At 43.1% G+C, this 21,027-nt stretch overlaps 1 protein-coding gene across 3 annotated transcripts; it reads right to left on the bottom strand.

Moving 5' to 3' along the window:
- Positions 1 to 1,003: 1,003 nt before the first annotated feature.
- On the bottom strand, positions 1,004 to 14,236 carry znf532 (zinc finger protein 532). 3 transcript variants are annotated; one of them, XM_061747368.1, is made up of 9 exons: positions 13,946 to 14,236; positions 8,839 to 11,116; positions 7,739 to 7,920; positions 4,814 to 4,990; positions 3,998 to 4,160; positions 3,598 to 3,909; positions 3,383 to 3,495; positions 2,481 to 2,613; positions 1,004 to 2,406 (listed from the first exon to the last, which is right to left on the bottom strand). In XM_061747368.1, exons 2-9 carry the CDS (start codon positions 11,083 to 11,085, stop codon positions 1,912 to 1,914), a joined length of 3,822 nt encoding a protein of 1,273 aa, XP_061603352.1. In that variant the 5' UTR covers positions 11,086 to 11,116; positions 13,946 to 14,236; the 3' UTR covers positions 1,004 to 1,911. The 3 variants fall into 3 exon arrangements, with proteins under 3 accessions (XP_061603352.1, XP_061603351.1, XP_061603353.1); XM_061747367.1 differs by lacking the exon at positions 13,946 to 14,236 and adding an exon at positions 12,610 to 12,958; XM_061747369.1 differs by lacking the exons at positions 2,481 to 2,613; positions 13,946 to 14,236 and adding an exon at positions 12,610 to 12,958 and having other exon boundaries at positions 2,221 to 2,406.
- Between the last annotated feature and the right edge of the window lie 6,791 nt (positions 14,237 to 21,027).

Below are 21,027 nucleotides of genomic sequence, written 5' to 3'. Positions count from 1 at the left end.
CGCCTTTGCTTCACAAAAGATGACTCTTGCTCAAGGTGATTAATTTCCTAAACATTACCGTTCTGTCATAATAGGCCTGCCACTGATTTATTTTTAATTAGTAATGTTTTCCTGTCGGTAGACCTTTACAGGCTTAGGAACCATATTTGGTAACTCAGACTTAAGTCAATATGGATGCCACATGCCTCACATAATGGTAGTAGAAAAGGGATCTCTCAGCAATGTAAGTACAGGGGGCAGTTGGTTTGCGACCGTCTCGACATTGGACGATTCGTGGTTATGACGCGAGCGCCATATATTGTGTAAATATTTGTTTGAACTCATGATGTCTGCATCATAAATAGGAATTGCACACAGTGAACTAATTCAGTAAAAATACGTCGTCACATGACAATTGACCAGTCACAATAGTAAAGGTAATTGTTCCCTTTTTTGGGTTATTGTTTGCAAATATTTTCTTTAGTTGTGATTTTTCTACTGTGTTAGCGTGAGTCACATATATCCTAAGTGATATCAGAGACGATAGCGAATGTGTCGCGTACATACTCAGGTTACGTTGATGTCGTACAAAGGTAATTTGGCTGTGGTATAGTGGAAATGAGAACGAAAATGTATATATTGATATTCTTTTGAAATTTTCAGTTTAAAATAAAGTTCTAAGTAAAAAACTAGTCATGTCAAAAGAATTTATTTAAAACAAATTAAATTTGAATTATTGTTATTATATAGTAATATTAATAAATAGGAAAGTTACGTAATATTTGGAAATACTGTATTAACAAAAATAAAAAAAGTTATTGAAGAAAAAAAGTATTTCAACCTTTTGCAATAAAAGGGTTAATAATATTTACAAATTAGTACAGTTCAGCCTTGACCACTAGAGGGAGAGCTTGTTCTAAAAACCTTCACGGTCGAGTTTTTTTTTTTTTGCGTTTTCAGTTTTCAAAATTCAAATAAATAAATTCTACCGTCATGCTAGAAGTTGACGATGTCATCCCTTGCCTTGCTTTCACTTTTTTATTGACATAAACATCAATGTTATACGCAAGGATCCAAATTTCTAATAAAATAAAAATCAGCAGCAACAGTAGCAGCAACAGACAACATTCTAATAAACAATTCACAGACTGCTTCTCACATGCAGTTTTACAGCGAGAGACGAATGTCTTATGGCCAAAAAGTAGCTTCCCTTCTGCCCTACAGCTTATCGATATGTGTGCCCATTGCAAAGTCGGCAATTCAAAGCATCCTGGAAAGTTTATGTTTAGCTTTGTTTTTCAATGTAACAGCCACATTTACATTCTTCGAAGTACCAATGAACAAGAATAACTTTGACTGAAAAGCTAAGTCCACTCATACACAGGTATTTAAAAAAAAAAAAAAAAAAAAAAAGTTAGATTTTCCACACAAAGGCTGTTTGCTGTCGTCACAGGATGTGTTCTCGTATCAAATAAATATTAGTAAAAGTAAGACGGTAGCACAAAATTGTGGCATTGTTTAATGGGGACCAGCCAACAAAAAGTGAAAAACGGAATTCTCCTGAAACACGTCAGTGGATGAAAGACCAAAAGGTGTAGAAAATGTCAGATTTTAAAAATACCTGTGTTCACGTGGAGAATCTCACAATGACAGAACACTACAGCCATACATTATGTAGCTCTACACAACAGTGGAAACCATTTCAAATAAAATGCTCTTCTATAAAAAAAATCAATTCAAGTCTTTAAAAACGTGGTACAAAAACTACTTTTGTTCAATTAAAAACAAAGTGACTCATATACTGTATCTTACATGTGCTGTGTGAACAGTACATAGAATATATGTATATTGCAGTATTTTGTAGGACCATGTAAGTTGATTGTGACAACTACAGTACATAAGATGAAACGTTTTTACTACAGTGGAATCGTTTTATTTCTCTGCCGAACTGAGTCTTTTGGCCTTGATGAACGCCATGCCGTGCGTCCTCATGTGAGTGTTCAGGTTCCCCTCCGTCTCAAACAGCTTCCCACACACTTTGCATTTGGTGTTTGGCGTCCCGTCATCATTGTCCGCCATAACGTCCGCTTGGTTCTCCCGTTGGCTCTCGTCGTCATCCTTACCCCTGAATCGGTTGAGACCTTGCACCTTCAGCCGATGCACGATGAAGAGGTGTCGGGCCTTGGAGCGGGGCGAAGTGTAGCACAGGCCGCACTCCTGGCACTGGTAGGACGAGCCGTCCGACTTGTGCTGGGGGATGTGCTTGTGGAAGGCGGCGACGTCCTCGGTGGTGAAGCCGCAGACGGCGCACCGGTGAACTTTGGGAATGTTCACCTTGAGCCTCTTCAAGGGCTGCAAGTCCAAATTCCTGAGGTTTAACCCTGGAGACCCCTCATCTTCTTTGTTCTTCCTCTTGGGACTGACAGTCTGTGAAGGACATTAGAAAGGTATCTTAGGCGTCAGTACAAACGTGTAGTACAAATAAACTTTTATTTCCGTACCAATTTCTTATCTGACAAATCATCCCTGGTATCAGAGGTTGCAGTCTTCTCCTCTGAGCCGCCATGCATCAACTGAATGTGCTGATCCAGCAGCACTCTCTTTGTGAACGGCTGACTGAGAGCCGGGCAGTGCCTGTTAAAGTGCAATAAATACACAATGACACCCCCCCCCCCTGTTTACTTTTTGTCTACTAGAGAATCCCATTTTGGTCTTACTACAACTGAACTTGTCAAATCTCTCTCGCTTCACTCTGTTATTTATGAAGTAGTACCTTGACTTACGAGACCACAAGTTTTTTTTTCGAGCAAGAGTTGTAAAGACGCGTTGACTAGTCGACTTTACTTCTCCGCTATGATGTCTAATAGCGTAATGTCGACTAGTCGCCAATCACGTTTTTGACTTGAGGAGGAGGCTGAGCAGAGCCGCTTGCGGCAACAGCTGGGCTGCTTTTATTTTGAAGGCCTGACTTTACCAGCTACTGGATGTTTACATCAGAGGCCTTGTGTTGCCAAACGGACTGGGTGGGGCCGTTGCTGTCCACGGTCATGAACGGAAGCTTGCATTGTGGAATTTGCCTTGCCCTCTATTTGAACCCCTTGATACACAATATGACTCACTCTATCAAAGCGGAATTGGAGTGCGGATTTTGTACACCGCGCCTAATGAACTCTGTGATTATTTGCAAAAGCTGGAAATTCCCGCCATGCATAACCTGCTGCGTTGGTGATCCGGAACAGGGACAGGTTTCACCGTTCGGCCAAGTGGTGCAAACGTTATCTGGCTGTTCACGTGGCAACCACTCCGTTATTGAACAGGATAAACAGTCAAACACTAAATTACTAATATTAATAATATTAATAACTTTACAAATCATTTTGAGTATATGATAGCTTGTACTCACGGGCAGGTGTGGACTTTGCGCACTACCTTATGTTTGAGGCGATTGTGTCGACAAAGACTGTGGGTAGAACTGAAGGACTTGTCGCACTGTCGGCATGGGTGCTTCTTCAGTATCTAATGGGAGATTGGAAGAGTGTGAGTTTAGCACACATTATCCTTTACCGTCTTACCCAACTTAAAATGCCCGATGTTTCCGGAATGGTTTCAGACATTTACCTTGCCATGTTCCCGTTTCACGTGTGCCACAAACACCTCCCTTGAAGTGATGACGGTGTTGCATTCTCCACAAGTATACCCTGAACCATTAGGATCCTTAAGCTCCTCTGAACTGCTTTTGCTGAGGTTTTTGGGCGATGAAGGTGCAGCCTTATTTCCGCCCTTGTTCTGTCCATTGGCCATTACTCCATCTTTGTTGTTGTTACTGGGGCCATTGTTGGTGCTGTTTGAATTTGTAGGCTTGGTGCTGAGAGGGAGGTTGAGCCCCAAGTTTGGTGGACCATCAATGGTTTTCAAAGTTCCATGGATGGCCTGGCAAATTGGAATTTCTTGAATTGAACTGAGGTGTGATTAATTTATCTAATAGATTTGTGTATAAAATATTTACAGTAGGTCATACCTTTGTGTGGTCCAGCATGAGCTGTTTCTGTGCATAGTGCATGGAGCAGTCAGGGCATTTGAAGACAGGAACTTTGTGATTGACAACATGCTGGTCAAAGTGTGAGTAGAGCAGAGACTGCAGGGTGAATACAGTATCACACATGGAACACTTGTATATAAGCCTGTCGAATAGAAGAAATACATTGTCCTTAACAAAAATAAATGACATTGTTCATTGAATTTTTCAAATCCAGTGTTCCCCCCATTCAGCTGTTCATGGATTATTTTTAATTTTGGTTTCTTTTTTTTTTTTCTTTTTTTTTTATTGTTTTGGGAATCAATCCCCCAAAAATGTATTGACGGTGTATCCCTGCTTATTCAAGATTCTGGGGGGGTTAAAAAAATAAATGAATCAATGCAGTTATAATGGGCGTCAATTATCAGCAGATTTTCTCTATTAACGTTCTATTAACGTTCCTTATCCCGCGTCAATAGTGGGGGTCCACTGTACAGGATTTGATAATTCCACTCAATTCGTTATACCTGCTAATGAGGAGCTTTTTAAGTCAGTGGTTTCCATATGGAACAAAAACAACCAAGTTAATCTACCATGTCTAAAACCCACAAAGCCTTCAAATGGTGAAGCAGAAAGGACAATTTGCTGAGAATCGGTTGAGGATATCAAGTTGCAGTGGCCGTGGCCAATTCCTCAAAGCTAAATTACATGGCACTGTTGATATTTGACATTTTCTCTCTGTGTCGATTTCATTGCAGTAGAACACTTTGCGGATAATGTTCAACGGTTTTGACCTATGCGGCCTTTATCTGGACTCACTTGGGCTCGCCTGCTTTCAGTCCAGGATGTTGTGTGTACGCATGCGAGTGTGTTGCGGGCGCAGACTTGAAGGCCATGGGACAAAGCGGACATTTATAGAAGATCTCACAGTGTGTAGTCTGGATGTGCGACTTCAGAGTTGCGACATCAGCGAAGATCACACTACAGTGGATGCAGCTAATGGGTGGTGACAGGACAGAGAATAAAAAAAATTATGAGTTAGTGAAAATCAGACTTGCACTGCATTTTTCCAGGTCAGCATTGCAAATGAGAATTTTTTCTCAATTACCTTACCTGGATAAAATAAGGTGTAATACTGTAACTAACTAACTAACTAACTAAAGGAATAACTACACTATAAGAACGCTTGAGTTTGCTTCCATTTTTCATGAGCTGAATTCAAAGATTGAACAGTTTTCTATGTACACAAAAACTCTTTCTCTCAAATATTGTTCAGAAATGTGTCTAAATCTGTGTTAGTGAGCACTTCTCTATAATAATTCATCCACCTCACAGATGCGGTGGCACATCAAGATGCTAGTCACCTTAGACTGCCCACTCTAAAATGTCCACCAGAGCTGTTGCCCGTGAAATGAATGCTCATTTCTCTACCGGAAGCAGTCTGCGAAGGTGTTTCAGAAAATTGGGTAGTGCATCCAGCCAGCCTCACAAACGCAGACCACGTATAGTCACAACAGCCCAGTCCGCATCCTGCATCTTCACCTCCAAGATCGTTTGAGACTTGCTACACCGACAGCTGCTACAACACTGTCAGAGATCATTTCAATGAGACTGCACGTTATAGTGGCCTGGAAGTCATGCTGTCTAATTTGCATTTTGCCGGCCCAATCCCCACATGCTCCCGGATCTCGTCCAATCTCGGGTTGGTCCTGGTTAGTACTTGGATGGGAGACCGCTTAGGAATACCATGTGCTGCGTTTGGGCAGTAGGCCAATCACCTACTCCCTTCAAAAACTACAGATTACAGAAACCGTAATTGCGGTCTAATGTACCTCATGGCATTGAGAGTTCTAACTAACTAATTTGCATTTTGATATTCTACGCCTGTAGGCTTGGGCATCGTTTGAATTTGAGCGACTCCGGTCCTGATTCCAATTCTTTTAGGAGGCTGGGTCCAAAATGTTTGCATGGTTTAAATAAGGAGTGTACAAATTATGAACATCTATTTTCTTAGCAGCCCGCAGCATAGACCAAAATGAACATTTGACTCAGGGTTCTTGATAACCTGTGAGCACGAGTAAAAGGCAATGTGTGTGGAACTAACCCACTTGACTGAATACTAATTTCTTAACGTTTCAGCTAAAAGTTAAATAAAGCATTATTAAAAAATTGATTTGTGATTCGGCAGCACGGTGGGCGACTGGTTAGAGCGCCTCACGGTTCTGAGGACCGGGGTTCAATCCCCGGCCCCGCCTGTGTGGAGTTTGCATGTTCTCCCCGTGCCTGCGTGGGTTTTCTCCGGGCACTCCGGTTTCCTCCCACATCCCAAAAACATGCATGCTAGGTTAATTGACAACTCTAAATTGCCCGTAGGTGTGAACGTGAGTGTGACTGGTTGTTTGTTTGTATGTACCCTGCGATTGGCTGGCAACCAGTTCAAGGTGTACCCCGCCTCCTGCCCGATGATAGCTGGGATAGGCTCCAGCACGCCCGCGACCCTACTGAGGAGAAGCGGCTCAGAAAATGGATGGATGGATATTTGTGATTCTTTTATCACGTCAAATGGTTTATATGTGTAAGTTTTAACTTGACTTCCTGTTTTAAGCTTGAAGCCTTTTATTTTGAAGGGTACACACCAGTACGCAGCATTTTGGCACAAAAGGTAACCTCACACGACACCGTTGAAAACGAAAATAAAATGAGACAGCATAAAAAAGAGTAATGAATGGAACCCAATGCTCTGTAAAACGTTGATTCGTTTCCTTGCCCACCGATGAGGCGCAAGGTTAGTGTTTGTGATACTGTGAGACAATGTTCATGGGAATTTTATCCCAATTCATTGTGATGTAAAGTTGCTAGTTTGACCTTTGGCGAAGTTTTAGTTCAGTTAGTTAGTTAATTTGTTAAGTTTGAGTTAAGCTTGTAATGTAATTGTTTCTACTTTCTTTGTCATGTGGTAAAATGGTTTATATTTTATTTGTGTCTGTCATCGGCTCTCATGTTGGTTGGAAGACTAAAATAAACGCTAAAAACCATCAGTGCAAGAGTGCAACCCACCATTTGACTTGTTAGCTGCCTCAATGTCGGCGTAGACGTATTTTATTGTTTCACACTCACCCAATTGAATTCACTTCAGTTCCACGCGGTGTAGGCTTCGGCTCAGAACGGAAGGGAGCACGTCAGACTTCTACACATCGTGAAAGCCTCCTTTCCACAATATAATCTTATTCCAAGTGTTGCACTGAGGCGACTGGTCGTTTATTTTAACTAAGTTAAGAAACACATTTGTTTGCCGCCGCCATTGGGCACAAGCACGTCTTCGTGCACGTTCTTCTTCATTGGTTTTCGTCACTTTCTTCTTGAGGGTCGGTGAACAGTAGACATAGAAACTGGGAACCGAAATATTTAAATTTGAACGAGTCCTGGAGAACCGGAATGTTAGTTTTGGTTGCAATCAGTTATCGATTCTCGATGCCCAACCCTGTACACCTGTGAGATTGAGGCATTATCGCAGCAAAGTAGAAATGCTAACACAGATTTAGACTGATTTGTGAGCAATATTTGATCAAACTGGCCTTTTGTGGGCAGCAAAAGTCTTAGTTCATCTCGTGAAAATCGGAGCAAAAACAAAAGTAGTGTATTTATAATTTTGTTCAGCATAAACAAGACTTGAGTTGTGTTGGAAAATAACTGGTCTACCACAATGAGACTTGAAATGAATGAATATCAATTCAAGAGACTGACCGGTAGCCGACTCTGCGGGTGTAGTGCAGGCAGTTCTTGGTGACGTGGGACTGGAATTGGACAGAACGACAGCTCGTGCCACATTCAGGGCAAACGTATGGCGACTTGTGCTGGTGGATTCGTTGATGGGATAGCAAACTGCAGTGGTTTGGGAGGAGCATTTGGCACACGGTGCAAGTTTTCTGATAGAACACAGAAGGTAAGATAGAGAAGATGGATATTGCAGTGTTGCCTAAATAGTTTCCCTGCTTATGATATTAAGTTTACAGTGAACCCCTGCTAGTAATAGCGGTTATTCGTTCGCACCACTGCAATAGTGTCGATTTTTTTAAGCGTTAGTTTTCAAGTCCAAATTTAGAGTCACTCGCCTTCAGTGTAGTACCACGTTGTGTCACAACATGCAGAGCAGCAATGAGGTCTGCTGGAAGACATGCAGTATTATAAACAGCAAGAAAAGATGCAGAAAAGGTCCTCAAAGTAGTCGTTGTTCCACAGAGCACAGAGAATATAAGCCGGTGAGTTTTGTTGTATGCTCTTCTGTGTTGCTATTCTGGTCTGTGCTAAAGTCGCATTTTTTTTTTTCAAGTTTATAATTGCCATAACATTTATGCTAATTTCTGTTAGCCCGTTTCTGGCGTTTTGCATTTTACGTTGGCATTAAGCTGATAGACCTTTGTTAAAAGAGATTATATGGTTTGGTTGAACATTTTTGTGTTTAATTGTCCTTTGTTTAGTATGCCAGTTTTACAACAACCTTCAACTGGGAGTGAGAAAAAACAGCTGGAAGCAAGCACTCTTTGCCTCTTATTTGGAGGACTGTGTGAGCAAGAGTCTTCTTTTCGCTTCCTCATAGTGATGTTATATGATAGTCTCCCATTTCTTGACTGCAAGAGAGTGAGAACAGGCACTAAGGAATATTTAAAAAACATTTTTTTTATATGTTTAAGCATGTTTTAATACATTTAAATGTGTTTGAAAGTGTGTGGGAGTCATCAAACTACAGCATATTAAAAATGTTTTTATATGGTCACTCTATAGTGCAGATTTGAACATATCCCCGTGATAAATGGGGGCTCACTGTATGTCATCATGTGCCATACCTGCCCACTGGTCTCCAGGACCTGTTGATAATGTGTTGCTAGCGAGCTGTCGTCTTGGAATGTTTCATGACATTCCCAACACTTCAGACTGTGCCTGCAGAGCTTTGATGCATCATCCTCGAAGGGCATGGCTGCCTCAGGAGCAGCACTGCTTGGATCTGAAATCATTCCACTTTGTGACCCACGACTTGAAACTTTTCCTGTGGTTTGAACGGGTAAAGCCTGTGCATCAGAGGTGGAGGAGATGCTGTCTGTGGGCGATGTCATTATCATCTGGTCTGCAGGGATGGGTTTTAAGATTAGGTGTGAGCACTGCATGACAAAGCCTTTGTCCTTGTGGCCCCTAGCATGAGACAGCAGACTGCATTTGTTGTAAAAGATGAGACTTTTTGAACAGTGGTTGCAGGTAACCTCAATCCGCACACTGCGGCGTTCATAGTGTTGGGTCAGGCTCTTTTCGAGAGCAAAGGAATCTCCGCACTCCAGGCACTTGTAGCCACGAGAGGGAAGAGAAATACAGGCTGAGCTTGGCGGAGTGAGGTTTGGGACGTATACAGGAATGGGATTCATGCTACTCAAGACTTTATTAAAAGCATCAACTACAGAGCTTTGAGAGCTGCTGAAGACTTGAACCCTGGAGAGTTTCTTCGAAGACTGGCCTTTGAGAAGTGCTTGTTGTTTAAGTCGTTGGGATTCCTGTTGCTGGGATTGCTTGGAGGACGAAATTGCTTTTTGGAAATCGCTGACAGTAGAGGACGCATTTTTAGAGAGAAGATTAAGATTACTAAAATGGACTGCCTTTGGTACAAGTTTGGCATTAGCCAGACTGGAAGCAGGGACCATGACAGTCTGTCGTTGCATGGCGTTTGCCGCTTTAAGGATGGCACTGCTGGCACTTTGTACCGAGGCAGCTGGAATGACAGTTGCTTTAACTGTGGTGTTATTAGACAGCTTCAGGTTAATGACTTGGGAACCGGCTGTCTTGACAGCTGAGACTGGCAGGAAAGCTGTTGCTACTGGTTTAATGGTCATCTGCTTAGTTATTTCAATTGATGGCCCTCCGCGGGTTGCGACAACCGTTGTTGGCAAAGAGGACATTGTGGGAGATGAAAAAAATGCACCGCTGGTGGCCTTGACTGTTAGGCCATTACCAAAATGGTCTTCTTTATTCACTCTGTCAAGATCCAATTCTGGGACGACTCGAGTGATTGTACGCTTGACCTGTCCAGAAGAGGTCTTGATTGTTTTTATCCTGACTTTTGGAATGACCGGTGGGGTGTCCGTGCTGCTACTCTCACTATTGACACTAGAGGGACTATCCGGTGGCCCTAATAGCAGGCGCTTTGCCAACTCCAATGCCGATTCCTGCTCATGTTTCTTCCCCGGATCTCTGGAATTTTTATTGTCTTGGTTTGAGTCCATCTGTGTAGTAGGAGAATCTAAAATATAGCCTGTAGGGCTTTCTTTTTTAGCGCTAAGAGCGGCAATGGCTGCTATACAAGAAGAAAGTTTTGCACAGGTCTTTGACTGGACTTGGGATCTTTGCTCATTATTCTCCTCGCTATGTGTAAAGGGAAAAGTTTCCTTGGGTTCCTCTTGAAACAAACTGGTTTGAGGGGTGTTATTGAACATGGAAACTTCCAGAGTGATATTTTGATTGTTATTCTGATCTGATTTTAAGTCCTTTGCTTTGGACTTAGAGACCTTCTCCACGGATGCAGGATATTGAGAAGGCTCTTTCTCTTTCTTGGTGATGGACTTGAGAAGTGAATGTCCACTCCTTTTCCTAGTTGGATTACCTACTTCAGTCTTGTCCTCCTCAAACTCCTCCGCGCTGGAGATGGGACTGAACTGATGGCAGGTTGACGACTGCTTACATACTGCTTCTCCATCCGCCTTGGACGGATTCCATTCATTTTTGGTGTAATGAACCCCCGTTGGCATGGAAGTCAAGAAGCCATTTTGAAGTTTATTGCCTATTCTTATAGAATTAGGTTGGGAGTGGAACTGCAAATCCTTTTCTAGCAGGGTTCCAACATGTGGACCTGTATCCACATTTCTAATATTCTTGACGATGACACTTACACCAACATCTTCAGTGATTGTTGACCCACACTTTGCTTGCTTGACTTTGTCTTCATGGTCATCTTGCTGGCCAGATTCAATTGCAGCTTTAGGATCCACCATGTCGGGGATGTCAAACGCCGCAAGGAGGTCGTCAAAGTCTGGTGTCTTCATATCTCCCATGTTCCTTTCCCTACTCTAATTAGGATCTCACCTGTAAGTGGCAGAAAATAATATATTCATTGGATTCAATTGACTGATCACATGGCGCTAAAAGAGATAATTGTAATCACACAAAATGTTGTGTTTGATGGTAATTGATTTTCTTGGTTGAACAAGATGAATTCCAATGTTTATTAACCATGGACTAGATTTCACAATTTGATTCGAATAGACATTTCCTCACAAAAACCGCGACGACTAACAAAGTGGTTCTTTTCACACAATCTTGAAATGATTTTCAAGGTCATTATGATTGCATAATCACTAATAACACCAGGGAAACACATCCTGTACTATGTGGTGAGGATATGTGACATTTTCATGGCATTCAATGCAGATGCTCAGGAGATTAGCTGCATTGCTACAATTACAAATAAAGTATCAAGCCTACTGCATTTGATCCATAATATCGCGTGTCTACAAATGTCATGCGATTTTTCTTTTTATCTGAATTTTTGTTCTTATTTTTTATATTAGAAAGTTGTCAAATTCATAACTTATTTTTGGGGAGTGATGCTACCTAAAATGCTCACAGAACTGAAAACAGAACTGATGGTAGGCATGTCTGTGTCCTGGCTCTTTGTTCAATATGTCTAAAACAACAATAATGAATAATGAAAGAAGTATTGCTTTTCTTCTTAATTCGTCTTCAGTAAGTCTCCCTCTAAACGTACGTCATCTTTACTGTCGTCATCAAAGGGTTTATTTTACAGAGGTTATCTTATTTTTTTTCTTTTTTTAAATATTATTTTCCAGAATGTAAAATTGTTACTTAAAACATTGGGGGAAAGTGTTTCTAAATAATAAAAAAAAAAAAACATTTTCCCAGCGTCCACAGACGGATTTTGTTTCACCTTTGAAGTTCCTCTGTAGATGCTTCTAATTGGACAGTGATAAAACATATTCCGCTCATGCGTGTGCATTTCAAGATCCAATTTTCTCTACCTTACATTTTTCATAGTGGATGTACTACAGTGAAATATGTACTGCACTATGTAGGTATCATGCTTGTTGGGGACGAAAGGCATAGAAAGGTGTGAGGCTAGACTGGTTCCATCGACACCACTTCTGCTCGTGCCGCCATATGCCTGGCAACCACAATTTGCATACGCGGATGTATTTAGTCTCAGTTTCATTAAGAAGCCTTTCTCAATCCAGATGAGGGGGAGATTTCAGTGATGGCAGAGAGTGGGTGGAGAAAAAAAGGTCTGATGAGCAATGAAAGGAGGTGAAAATGGCTGCTGCGACAGCAGAGCGAGAGCGAGAGCGAGAGCGAGGGAGGCCTAGTGGGAGCAGCAAGCCAGAGCCGTCTGATGCTGAAAATGAATGTTAAATACACACAAATATGGCAAATTATCAACACAGGATACCTCTTTCTGACTCATGCGTCGCTGCCAACTCACATTCACACACTGCAAGATCACCACATGTCAGAAAAATGAAGATTAGTCATAGAAACATGCAAGAAAATCAGCCACTCCTCACCCTCTCTCCTCGTCTCGTCCCTCTGCAGCCACTAGCCAAACCTTCCTCCTTTCCTTTTTTCCCCATCCTGCAATAAACATTCACTGCACTAGTGCTAACTCTAAAAAAGCCATGTACCCCACCCTGACTGGAGCAACAACAGCAAAACAAATCCTGCCTCTTCGCAAAAGGCCCAGAAGTCAGGGTCAGGTTACATCCAGGGTTGCGCTAAGTGCTGGTGGTCCTGGGAAGGATCCTCTTTTCTTTTGTCATTCTCTGAAGCACTGGCAGCACACAGACATACAAACAAGACACATAGATCATGCCCTATGTGTTTTTCTTTGCTGCAGATTCACAGACTTCCAGGCAGCCAGCCACCCCCCCAACCCCCCACCCCCCGCCCTCACCCCTGCCCAAATCTCCCTGCTCCTTTTTCTGTGAGTCTTTGCCGCATAGCAAACCGCCGCAGGGTCGACCCTTTTTTCCGTGGTAGCCGGCGGCCGAGATGCGAGCGGACGCCATTGGATTGGCGTAGTATACTGCCTATATCTCTCAGAGGAGCACAGAGACAGCATTGTTCCTGTCAGCGCCCCGTCTGCCTCAAACTGGTTTCAGCTAGTTCTGCTCGCCTCGACATAAAGCCCGGCTTTGCAGTGCGGCCTTAGGAGCACACAGGAGACAGGATGCTCTACTCCCAGGACAGCCTTCACCATTTTTACTTGTGTCATATGGAAAATGAAGCTCAGATGGATGCTGACAGGATCAGACACCTTTACTGATAGCAAAGCAAATACGCAGTAGTATTTAGATGGCAATAACGGTGAAGGAAATTACAATCATTTGCTTCTGTGAGATTGAGGATATTGAGGAAGTGAAGATAATGGGCGATGATTGCTGGTCTGGATATTGGACTAATGACAGCGGAAAGAAGACGCAATGGTTCAATCAACTTACTTGCCCTCATGCTATACCTCCACAATGTTTGTCCTCTGAACACCAAGTACTGATCCTTTACTTTCATTCAAATTTCCTAAACTAACTACTGTCAATCTCCAAGAAATAGTAGCAGAGTCAAACACTGGGTACCCATGCACCTGTAGGTTTTCTAAACTGTCTGTCCCCAGGAAACAGTGGCATGGGTAAACACTGGATGTCCACGCACCTACGTGTCCCTTCCAAAGTTTTCTTGAACTTTAAACATCTCCGAGAAAGGCTAACATGGGCAAATACTGGATATCAATGCACCTACCTCGCCTGGATTGTTACCAAACATATGCCATCCCCCACCACATGCCCACACGGATACATGCGTCCACGCAAACATGCACATGCAAATATATAACTAAATATTGCATACCCAGTCAGCTCTTCCCCCCACACTTGACAGATGATGTCTTCCTGTCGAGGCCTCAGCACCTGCCTTACAGTCTTACCCCAGCCATTCCAGCCTCCATCTTCTTCCTCCTGCCCCTCCCCCTCTTCCCACTCCGCTTCACTGATTCACTCCCAGTCCGGGCCTCCTTTCCGCCTTTGGCCGCTGCCGCCACCTTCACGGACATTCATGAGGGGAAGGAGAGAAGGGGGGACGGGGGCGTTCAGCAGCCGAATCAGGCCTTTTGTCTCTGTCGCTGGAGGGGGTGGTGGTGGTGGTGGTGGTGGTGAAGGGACACTACAATCTGGCTCTGGAGCAGCAGCTGGTGCAGAGGAAGAAGAGAGAGAGAGGGAGGCAGATGGAGGTGGGAGAGACAGAGTGGAAGAAATAATCGGGGAACATCTAATAAGGGTGTCAATATGAGCTCCGTTTTCATGTAATAGACCTTTAGCATTTCATTGCATGCTATTATAACGTGAGGCTTGTGCATGTGGAAACTATATATGAGGTAGGATTAAGTAAGGTCAATAGTACTTCATTAGTCCTGGTGCAGTATATACAAAAAAGACGAGGTCTTTGATGAAGTCTACTGCCGGAAGGGATTGCCATGAATTCAGTGTTCAAGGAAAAAAAAGCATCACTCGGTTGTGATTTTCAGATTCATGTCCAAATTTGGAAGCATGGAGAAACGGGAAGCGAATGATAAACGATGAGGATGCTAACCGACCTGGCTGTCCCTCATTGGGCCTTCCTTAGCAGTCCTCGACACACCTGGCAACCGTGCACACCTTCCGGCCTTTGTGTGAACGGGGCCATAAATGGATTCATTCGCCAGGCGACACAAATCGACTATACGCTATTAACAAGGCAGGCATGATGTGTTTTGAAAGGCCCAAAGTGGTGCTTCCTGCCACTCGACGGTGTGACACATTCTGTGCAGGAGGAGCGAGCACTGTGAGCTTCCCCTCCCCCACTGACACAGTCATATGATGTCATTCTTGCCTCGATGCCAGTAGGTAGGAAAAACGAGGCGCTAGCATCCTATCCTTGTATGAATTAATTGAGCGTTTTACGCTCTAGTCCGCAACACGATGAACACCCTCTGATGCCCTCCTGACATTCATCTTTTTGTCTCACACGGTATATGCCTACATTTGCATCAAGGCTTTCGTTCATCTCATACAGTATAAGACCTTTATTTTCGCCTAGTTTTTCTTTCACCTGGCACAGCATGAGCCTACATTTCCATAGTTTTCCGTTGTCTTGCATGGTAGCCCATTTCGTCGCTATGTCTTATACACTGTAGTATACAATAGTGGACCCCTGCATATTCACTGTTTGGAGTTGTTATTTGACCTGACCCCCCGTTTATTCGATTTTTTATTAGATTTTTATTTTCCGATTTTCTTTTTTCCCTTCATGCCAATTATACTGAGCGTCGATTCTTTGTGGATTTTAGTGATTCACGTTCGGGCCCGGTCCCTATTCCCCACGATTAGAGGGGGTCCACTGTAAGACTATTTTTGCTCCTTGTTTGCCTCTTGTCATATAAGGTATAGGCCTACAGTATATTTCCACATCGCCCTCATTTGCCTTGTATAGTATGAGCCATATTCTCCCATGCATATAAGAGAGAAAAGGCGCAGGGTGGCACGCTTTTCTGGCTGCGCACCTTCTCCCATTGATGCACCTTCCTGGTAGATACGCGCTCTGGGTAACCCTGAAATGTGCGCACTCCCTCTACAGTCAAGCAGTTTTCCTCTTATGCGCTTCAGAGGCTGTTATGGAGTAAGTCAAGCGCCTGGAGAAGGTCAAATATTATGTTGCAGTTGGATGCAATTACACCACATGTACTAATAATATTGTAAAAGAGACTTCCAGAAAGCTATCAAATGAAAATATAGTGTGACTGTCACAGTCTTTTTTTTTCCTTTTTATTTTCTTTCTTGGCAGTTGGGTTAGCTGGTGTGTTTTGGTCTCACTGTGCAGCAGGGAAGAGGCAGGCACCAGAGGTGATCCCGCAGGCAGGAGGAAATGGCGTCCGCCCAAACATCGCTGCTAGGCCGGCCAGCAGGGGCCCCTCTGATGCCCAGGCATGAGTGCCAATCAGTTAGAACACATTTTTTTTAAATTAGTCATCAAGTTTTATACAGAAAAGCAGGTGTATCTGTGGCGGCACAGTGAACGACTTGTTAGCATGTCCGTTTCACAGTTCTGAGGTCTTGGGCTCATATCTGGACTCCGGCCTTCCTGTGTGGACTTTGCATGTTCTCGCGTGCCTGTGTGGATTTCTCCGGGTATTCCGTTTTCCTCCCTAATTCCAAAAACATGCACAGTAGGTTAATTGAAAAATCGAAATTGTGTCTACATGTGCTTAGGATTGGCCTCGTGCTCCAAGTCAGCAGGGATAGGCTCCACATAGCGTGTGATGTTGCTCTCTTCTCTTATTGGTCTCAAGAATGTAAACAGGAAATATGTTTTCTGTACATACGAGCAAGTGACAAGCAAATGATACAGCACTTGGTGAAAAACTGGCATTTGTTGATTCCTGATTTCAAAACGGCACATTAGTGTTTGGGAGATTATTGAATTTCACTGAACTGGTTCAAAAAAAGAAAAAAATGTATTCACTACAAACAGGGCTTGACATGAACACTCGCCAAGCTGCCAAATGTGGGGGAATTTCAGCAGTGGCGAGTAGTTCCCACTAGTCACTGTGGCAGGTTGCATTTAGATTGTGAAAAATTCATGTCGTCATGTCAGGTCCCCTCCTCTCCCCCATTTTCTCCGTTGATGAATGTATTTCAATTGGGAACAGGTTCAATCAAGAACTCACCACCATCTCCGTTGAAGAAATGTATTTCGGTTACATACGGTACAATATATGATTGTGGCTGGTTAAAATGCTGAGTGGCTGGTAACTCTGGGAAACGAGTAGCCACAGTGGCTGTTGACCAAGAAAATTAATGTCAAGCCCCAACTACAAATGATCTCTGTTCATCTATGCCAGCGACGTAGAGGGACAGCCAGACAATTAAATGCTAGATGGCAGAAGATACAATTAACCTATCAGAATCAGAATCATCTTTATTTGCCAAGTATGTCCAAAAACACACAAGGAATTTGTCTCCAGTATTTGGAGCCGCTCTAGTACGACAACAGATCAGTCAATTGGCAGACAAGACTTTTGAGACGTAAAGACATTGCGAAAAAAAGATGCAAGTCCTCTCGCACTTAGAGCAGTTTGAATGACTAATGTAACAATAGTCTGGTGCAATGACCATTGTGCGAAGGGCGCCTAGAATTCAAGGAGTGTATGCAGTTTAAAGTGACTAGTAGCACAATAATCTGGGACAATGTTGATTGTGCAAATGTTGCAGATCAACAACAGATATCCAAATAATGCAGCGTGGCGAGACTACTGCAGTGAGTGCACGAGTAATTTGTAATTGGCATGAACTTGAAGGTCTCAACGGTTGACACAAGGCAGCTGGACAGCGTGAGGGGCAGCTGTGGCGAAGGATGCCTTCTGAAGTCCACGATCATCTCTACAGTCTTGAGCGTGTTCAGCTCCAGGTTGTGTCGGCCGCACCACAGCTCCAGCCGCTCCGCTTCCTGTCGCTATGCAGACTCGTCACCGTCCTTGATGAGGCCGATGACAGTGGTGTCATCTGCAAACTACAGGAGTTTGACAGCCGGGTGCGTTGTGGTGCAGTCGTTCGTGTAGAGAGAGAAGAGCAGCGGAGAGAGGACACAACCTTGGGGTGCCCCAGTGCTGATGCTGCGTGTGGATGAGGTGGTCTCCCCCAGCCTCACCTGCTGTGTCCTGCCTGTCAGAAAAGCTGTAAATCCACTGGCAGATGGCAAGCGAGACGCTGAGTTGGAGAAGCTTGGCGGAAAGGCCATACATAGAACACAATAAATAGCTTTGTCTTCATCGGAAACATCTGAGTACAGTAAGGAGATTTGAGAGTAAATTGAGAGGAAATCATTATGATTACTGTTACAGTATATATTACAAGTACAGCGAACCCCAGCATAGTCACGGCTCGGCATTCAGGAATTCACATATTCGCTGATCCTCCTATCCTCCATTATTCGTGAAGATCTCGTCTCTTTGCTAAAGCATTTAAAGCACATGTATCAAACTGGTGGCCCGGGGGCCAGATCTGGCCCACCACATCATTTTATGTGGCCCGCGAAGGCAAATCAAAATCGCTAATTGTGTTCTGGTGTAATACCCTTGAGATATTCGCAAGCATTTTTTTTTTTTACCAATCCCCCTTTGAAAAGAAATGTAATCGTTGAAATTTTTTTTTTTTTTATTGGCTTCTGATTTCAAAACTGGTTATTCATCAATGTCTTGTGTACTGTAATTACAGTATATGAGGTACTCTTTCATTTATATGAGTCCACAGTCGTAGCGGCCCTCCGAGGGAAGTCATAACTGCGATGTGGCCCGTGACAAAAATGAGTTTGACACCCTTAATTTAAAGCATTATATGCCATCTGGTGGAATCTTGGTGTTGTTGTTGGATTTAATAAATTAAAAATAATTCCGACGGCCTGTTTTGTTGCTGTTCCTTGAATACACCATCAAAAGTGAAAGTATGTTTCTACTTCTCCCCTGACGCAGCGACTAATTGACAGTGTAGTCAACTTTGCCGTTCCAATTTGCCTGTATTCTCTAACCTTTATTATTGTATATAAGTGCCAAAAGGTGAGTTTAATTCCTTAAAAGGTTTGGGTAAAATGCTAGTGGCACATATTTGTGATGTCACGTCATAATGTGCTAGTGTGTTATTCAGGCTACTATGTTAGATAATCCTTTTGATGAGCCTCATGTGAAGGTTTTCGTCACGATACAATTGTATCAATTTTGACTGGACCCAGAAGCAGGCGGAGGCTGAAAAACTTGGTGGAGAATGGTTTATTGAGATTGGCTTTGCAGTTGGACCTCTGAGGCGTAATGGCGGACTGTCAAGACAGGGAACGTGCGGGAGGCGGTGGCGTGAGCAGGTGGAAGGGCTTGACGGCGTGGTTGGAGAGATCAGCAAGGCGGGGAGCACCTAAGGAGCACTGACGACGAGGAAGAACATGGAGGTCAGAACAATTGCGAGGAATGGCGTAGTTTACGTGCGAGTAGAGAGCCGGTGTATCACGGGTGAACGTTAATACTCTGGCAGCGGAGTCCTGGATCTGGCAGGCTTAATTGCAGACAATGATGAAGGCTGATTGACAACAGGTGCGCGGCTGAGGTGGTGCTGATTACTGGGCGAGAGGGGCGCAAAGCTCCAACAAAGGAACTGCCGGGCACAGCAATTAATTAACAATTAATCGAGAAATAATCAATTATCAAATAATCAACAACTATTTTGACAATCGATTAATTGTTTAAAGCCATTGTGTAACTTCATTGTTTAACAAATCTGCTTATTTTAGCCTCACAACAGTAAATAATCTCTGATTTTTGTGGTTCTTCATGAAATTATGTTTGTTTATCCATCCATCCGTTTTCAACAGCGCTTATCCCGATTAGGGTCACGGTGCGCTGGAGCCTGTCCCAGCTGACTTCTGGCGAAAGGTGGCCTACACCCTGAACTGGTTGCCAGTCAGTCGCAGGGCACATATAGACACGGACAACCATTCGCGCTGTGTTTGTTTATGTTTAATCAAAAGAAAACATTTGCAATCATCTGATTTTACTTTGGAAAACAAGCAACATTTTCCCCCATTTTCTGACATGTTACGGACCAAACCAGTAACTGAATCATAATCAATTTATGGAAAAAAAAAATACCATGTTAAATCTATGACAATATTTATCATTATTTGCAGGTGTAGTGTGGAAAAACCTGTAACTGATGTAGTTGAACCTCAAAAGTGTATATCAAACTAGTAGCCCTTCGCATGAATCAATGCCCAGGAAGTAGCTCGGCTCAGTTTCAAAAAGGTTGGTGAGTACGTCACTCCCTCGCGTGCGATATTGCTTCATGGTTGTTAATTTTGGTTTTGTTTAATCATGACACGATACCAAATAAACAATAATAATTGTTTTATAAACAGCAATTGGAAAACACTGTAATACTTCAATGCAAAATAAGTTGTATCCGATTATTGGATGCAATAATCGATAGAATAATCGATTCTAAAAATAGTCAATAGCGACAGCCCGACTTGAATAATGTAATTACTGAATACACAGCAGCTACTTTTGGCTGCAGCAGTCAAAAAAGGGGAACTACGGGTGTCCTTATTTCTTGTTAGTGCTTTATGTGAATGTCCATGTACGTAAGTGGGCATTCAGGTGCGCGCGTTTCATGTTCCTTTATTATTTTGATTGTGGGCTTGTTATTTTTCTCCCTTTTTTAACATTTTAATTTGTGCATAAAAGTACAATACAACTGGTGTTAGATCTTCTTCATTTCAAGTTATTTGCTGCCATCTTGTGGCATTTATACGTAATTACCCCCGTTAATCGCGGATTTACCGTATATAGGGGTTTGAGTTACCTTTTTTTTGGGGTGGTGTGGTGTTCGATTTTTTAGAATTCAACAATCCAACATTGCACAACACACCTGTAAATAGCAGAGATCACTTAAAAAGCACAACTCAAGCACAATATCCATGAAATATACTGTATACCTATGGTAAGTGTTATTGCAAAACACAGTGTGCGTGTATATAAATCTGGAAACGTATGTTTTTTTTTTGATGAAAGCTCACGTGCATTTTTCATCGGCTGTTACAACAGTGACACAGCGACGCCGTTCATTCATATTTTGAATTGCAGCACACTGGTTGACAGTTCGGCCGCATTGCTGTGTGTGCGAAAACACCCTTAAACAGTCAAAGTGAAGGCTTTTATTTTAGTTCCCTTTGCGTCCCTTTGCGTCTTACACAGTGCAGGCCAAGTGACGTGCAAAAAAAAGATGCCATAGGGGGCGGGGGTGCTGAAATTCGGGTCAGTAGGTTTGGATGCCTACCCAAACCCCTTTGAATGCCCCCTCCCCCCAAGGTGGATGCACAGGGCCACCTCCCTTTGCACGCCACTGTTTGGGACTGCA

The sequence above is a fragment of the Phyllopteryx taeniolatus genome, chromosome 15 (assembly GCF_024500385.1).
Source record: "Phyllopteryx taeniolatus isolate TA_2022b chromosome 15, UOR_Ptae_1.2, whole genome shotgun sequence".
NCBI classification, from domain to species: domain Eukaryota; kingdom Metazoa; phylum Chordata; class Actinopteri; order Syngnathiformes; family Syngnathidae; genus Phyllopteryx; species Phyllopteryx taeniolatus.
This window is presented reverse-complemented; position numbering and strand designations above follow the sequence as displayed.

Excerpts from the sequence above, each read along its gene's own strand:
- znf532 (XM_061747368.1), bottom strand. The coding sequence starts at position 11,085 with ATGGGAGATATGAAGACACCAGACTTTGACGACCTCCTTGCGGCGTTT. Across the intron at positions 7,921-8,838 it reads TCCTGGAGACCAGTGGGCAG|AAAACTTGCACCGTGTGCCA; the intron begins GTATGGCACATG and ends GTGTTCTATCAG. Across the intron at positions 4,161-4,813 it reads CTGAAAGCAGGCGAGCCCAA|GCTTATATACAAGTGTTCCA; the intron begins GTGAGTCCAGAT and ends TCTATTCGACAG.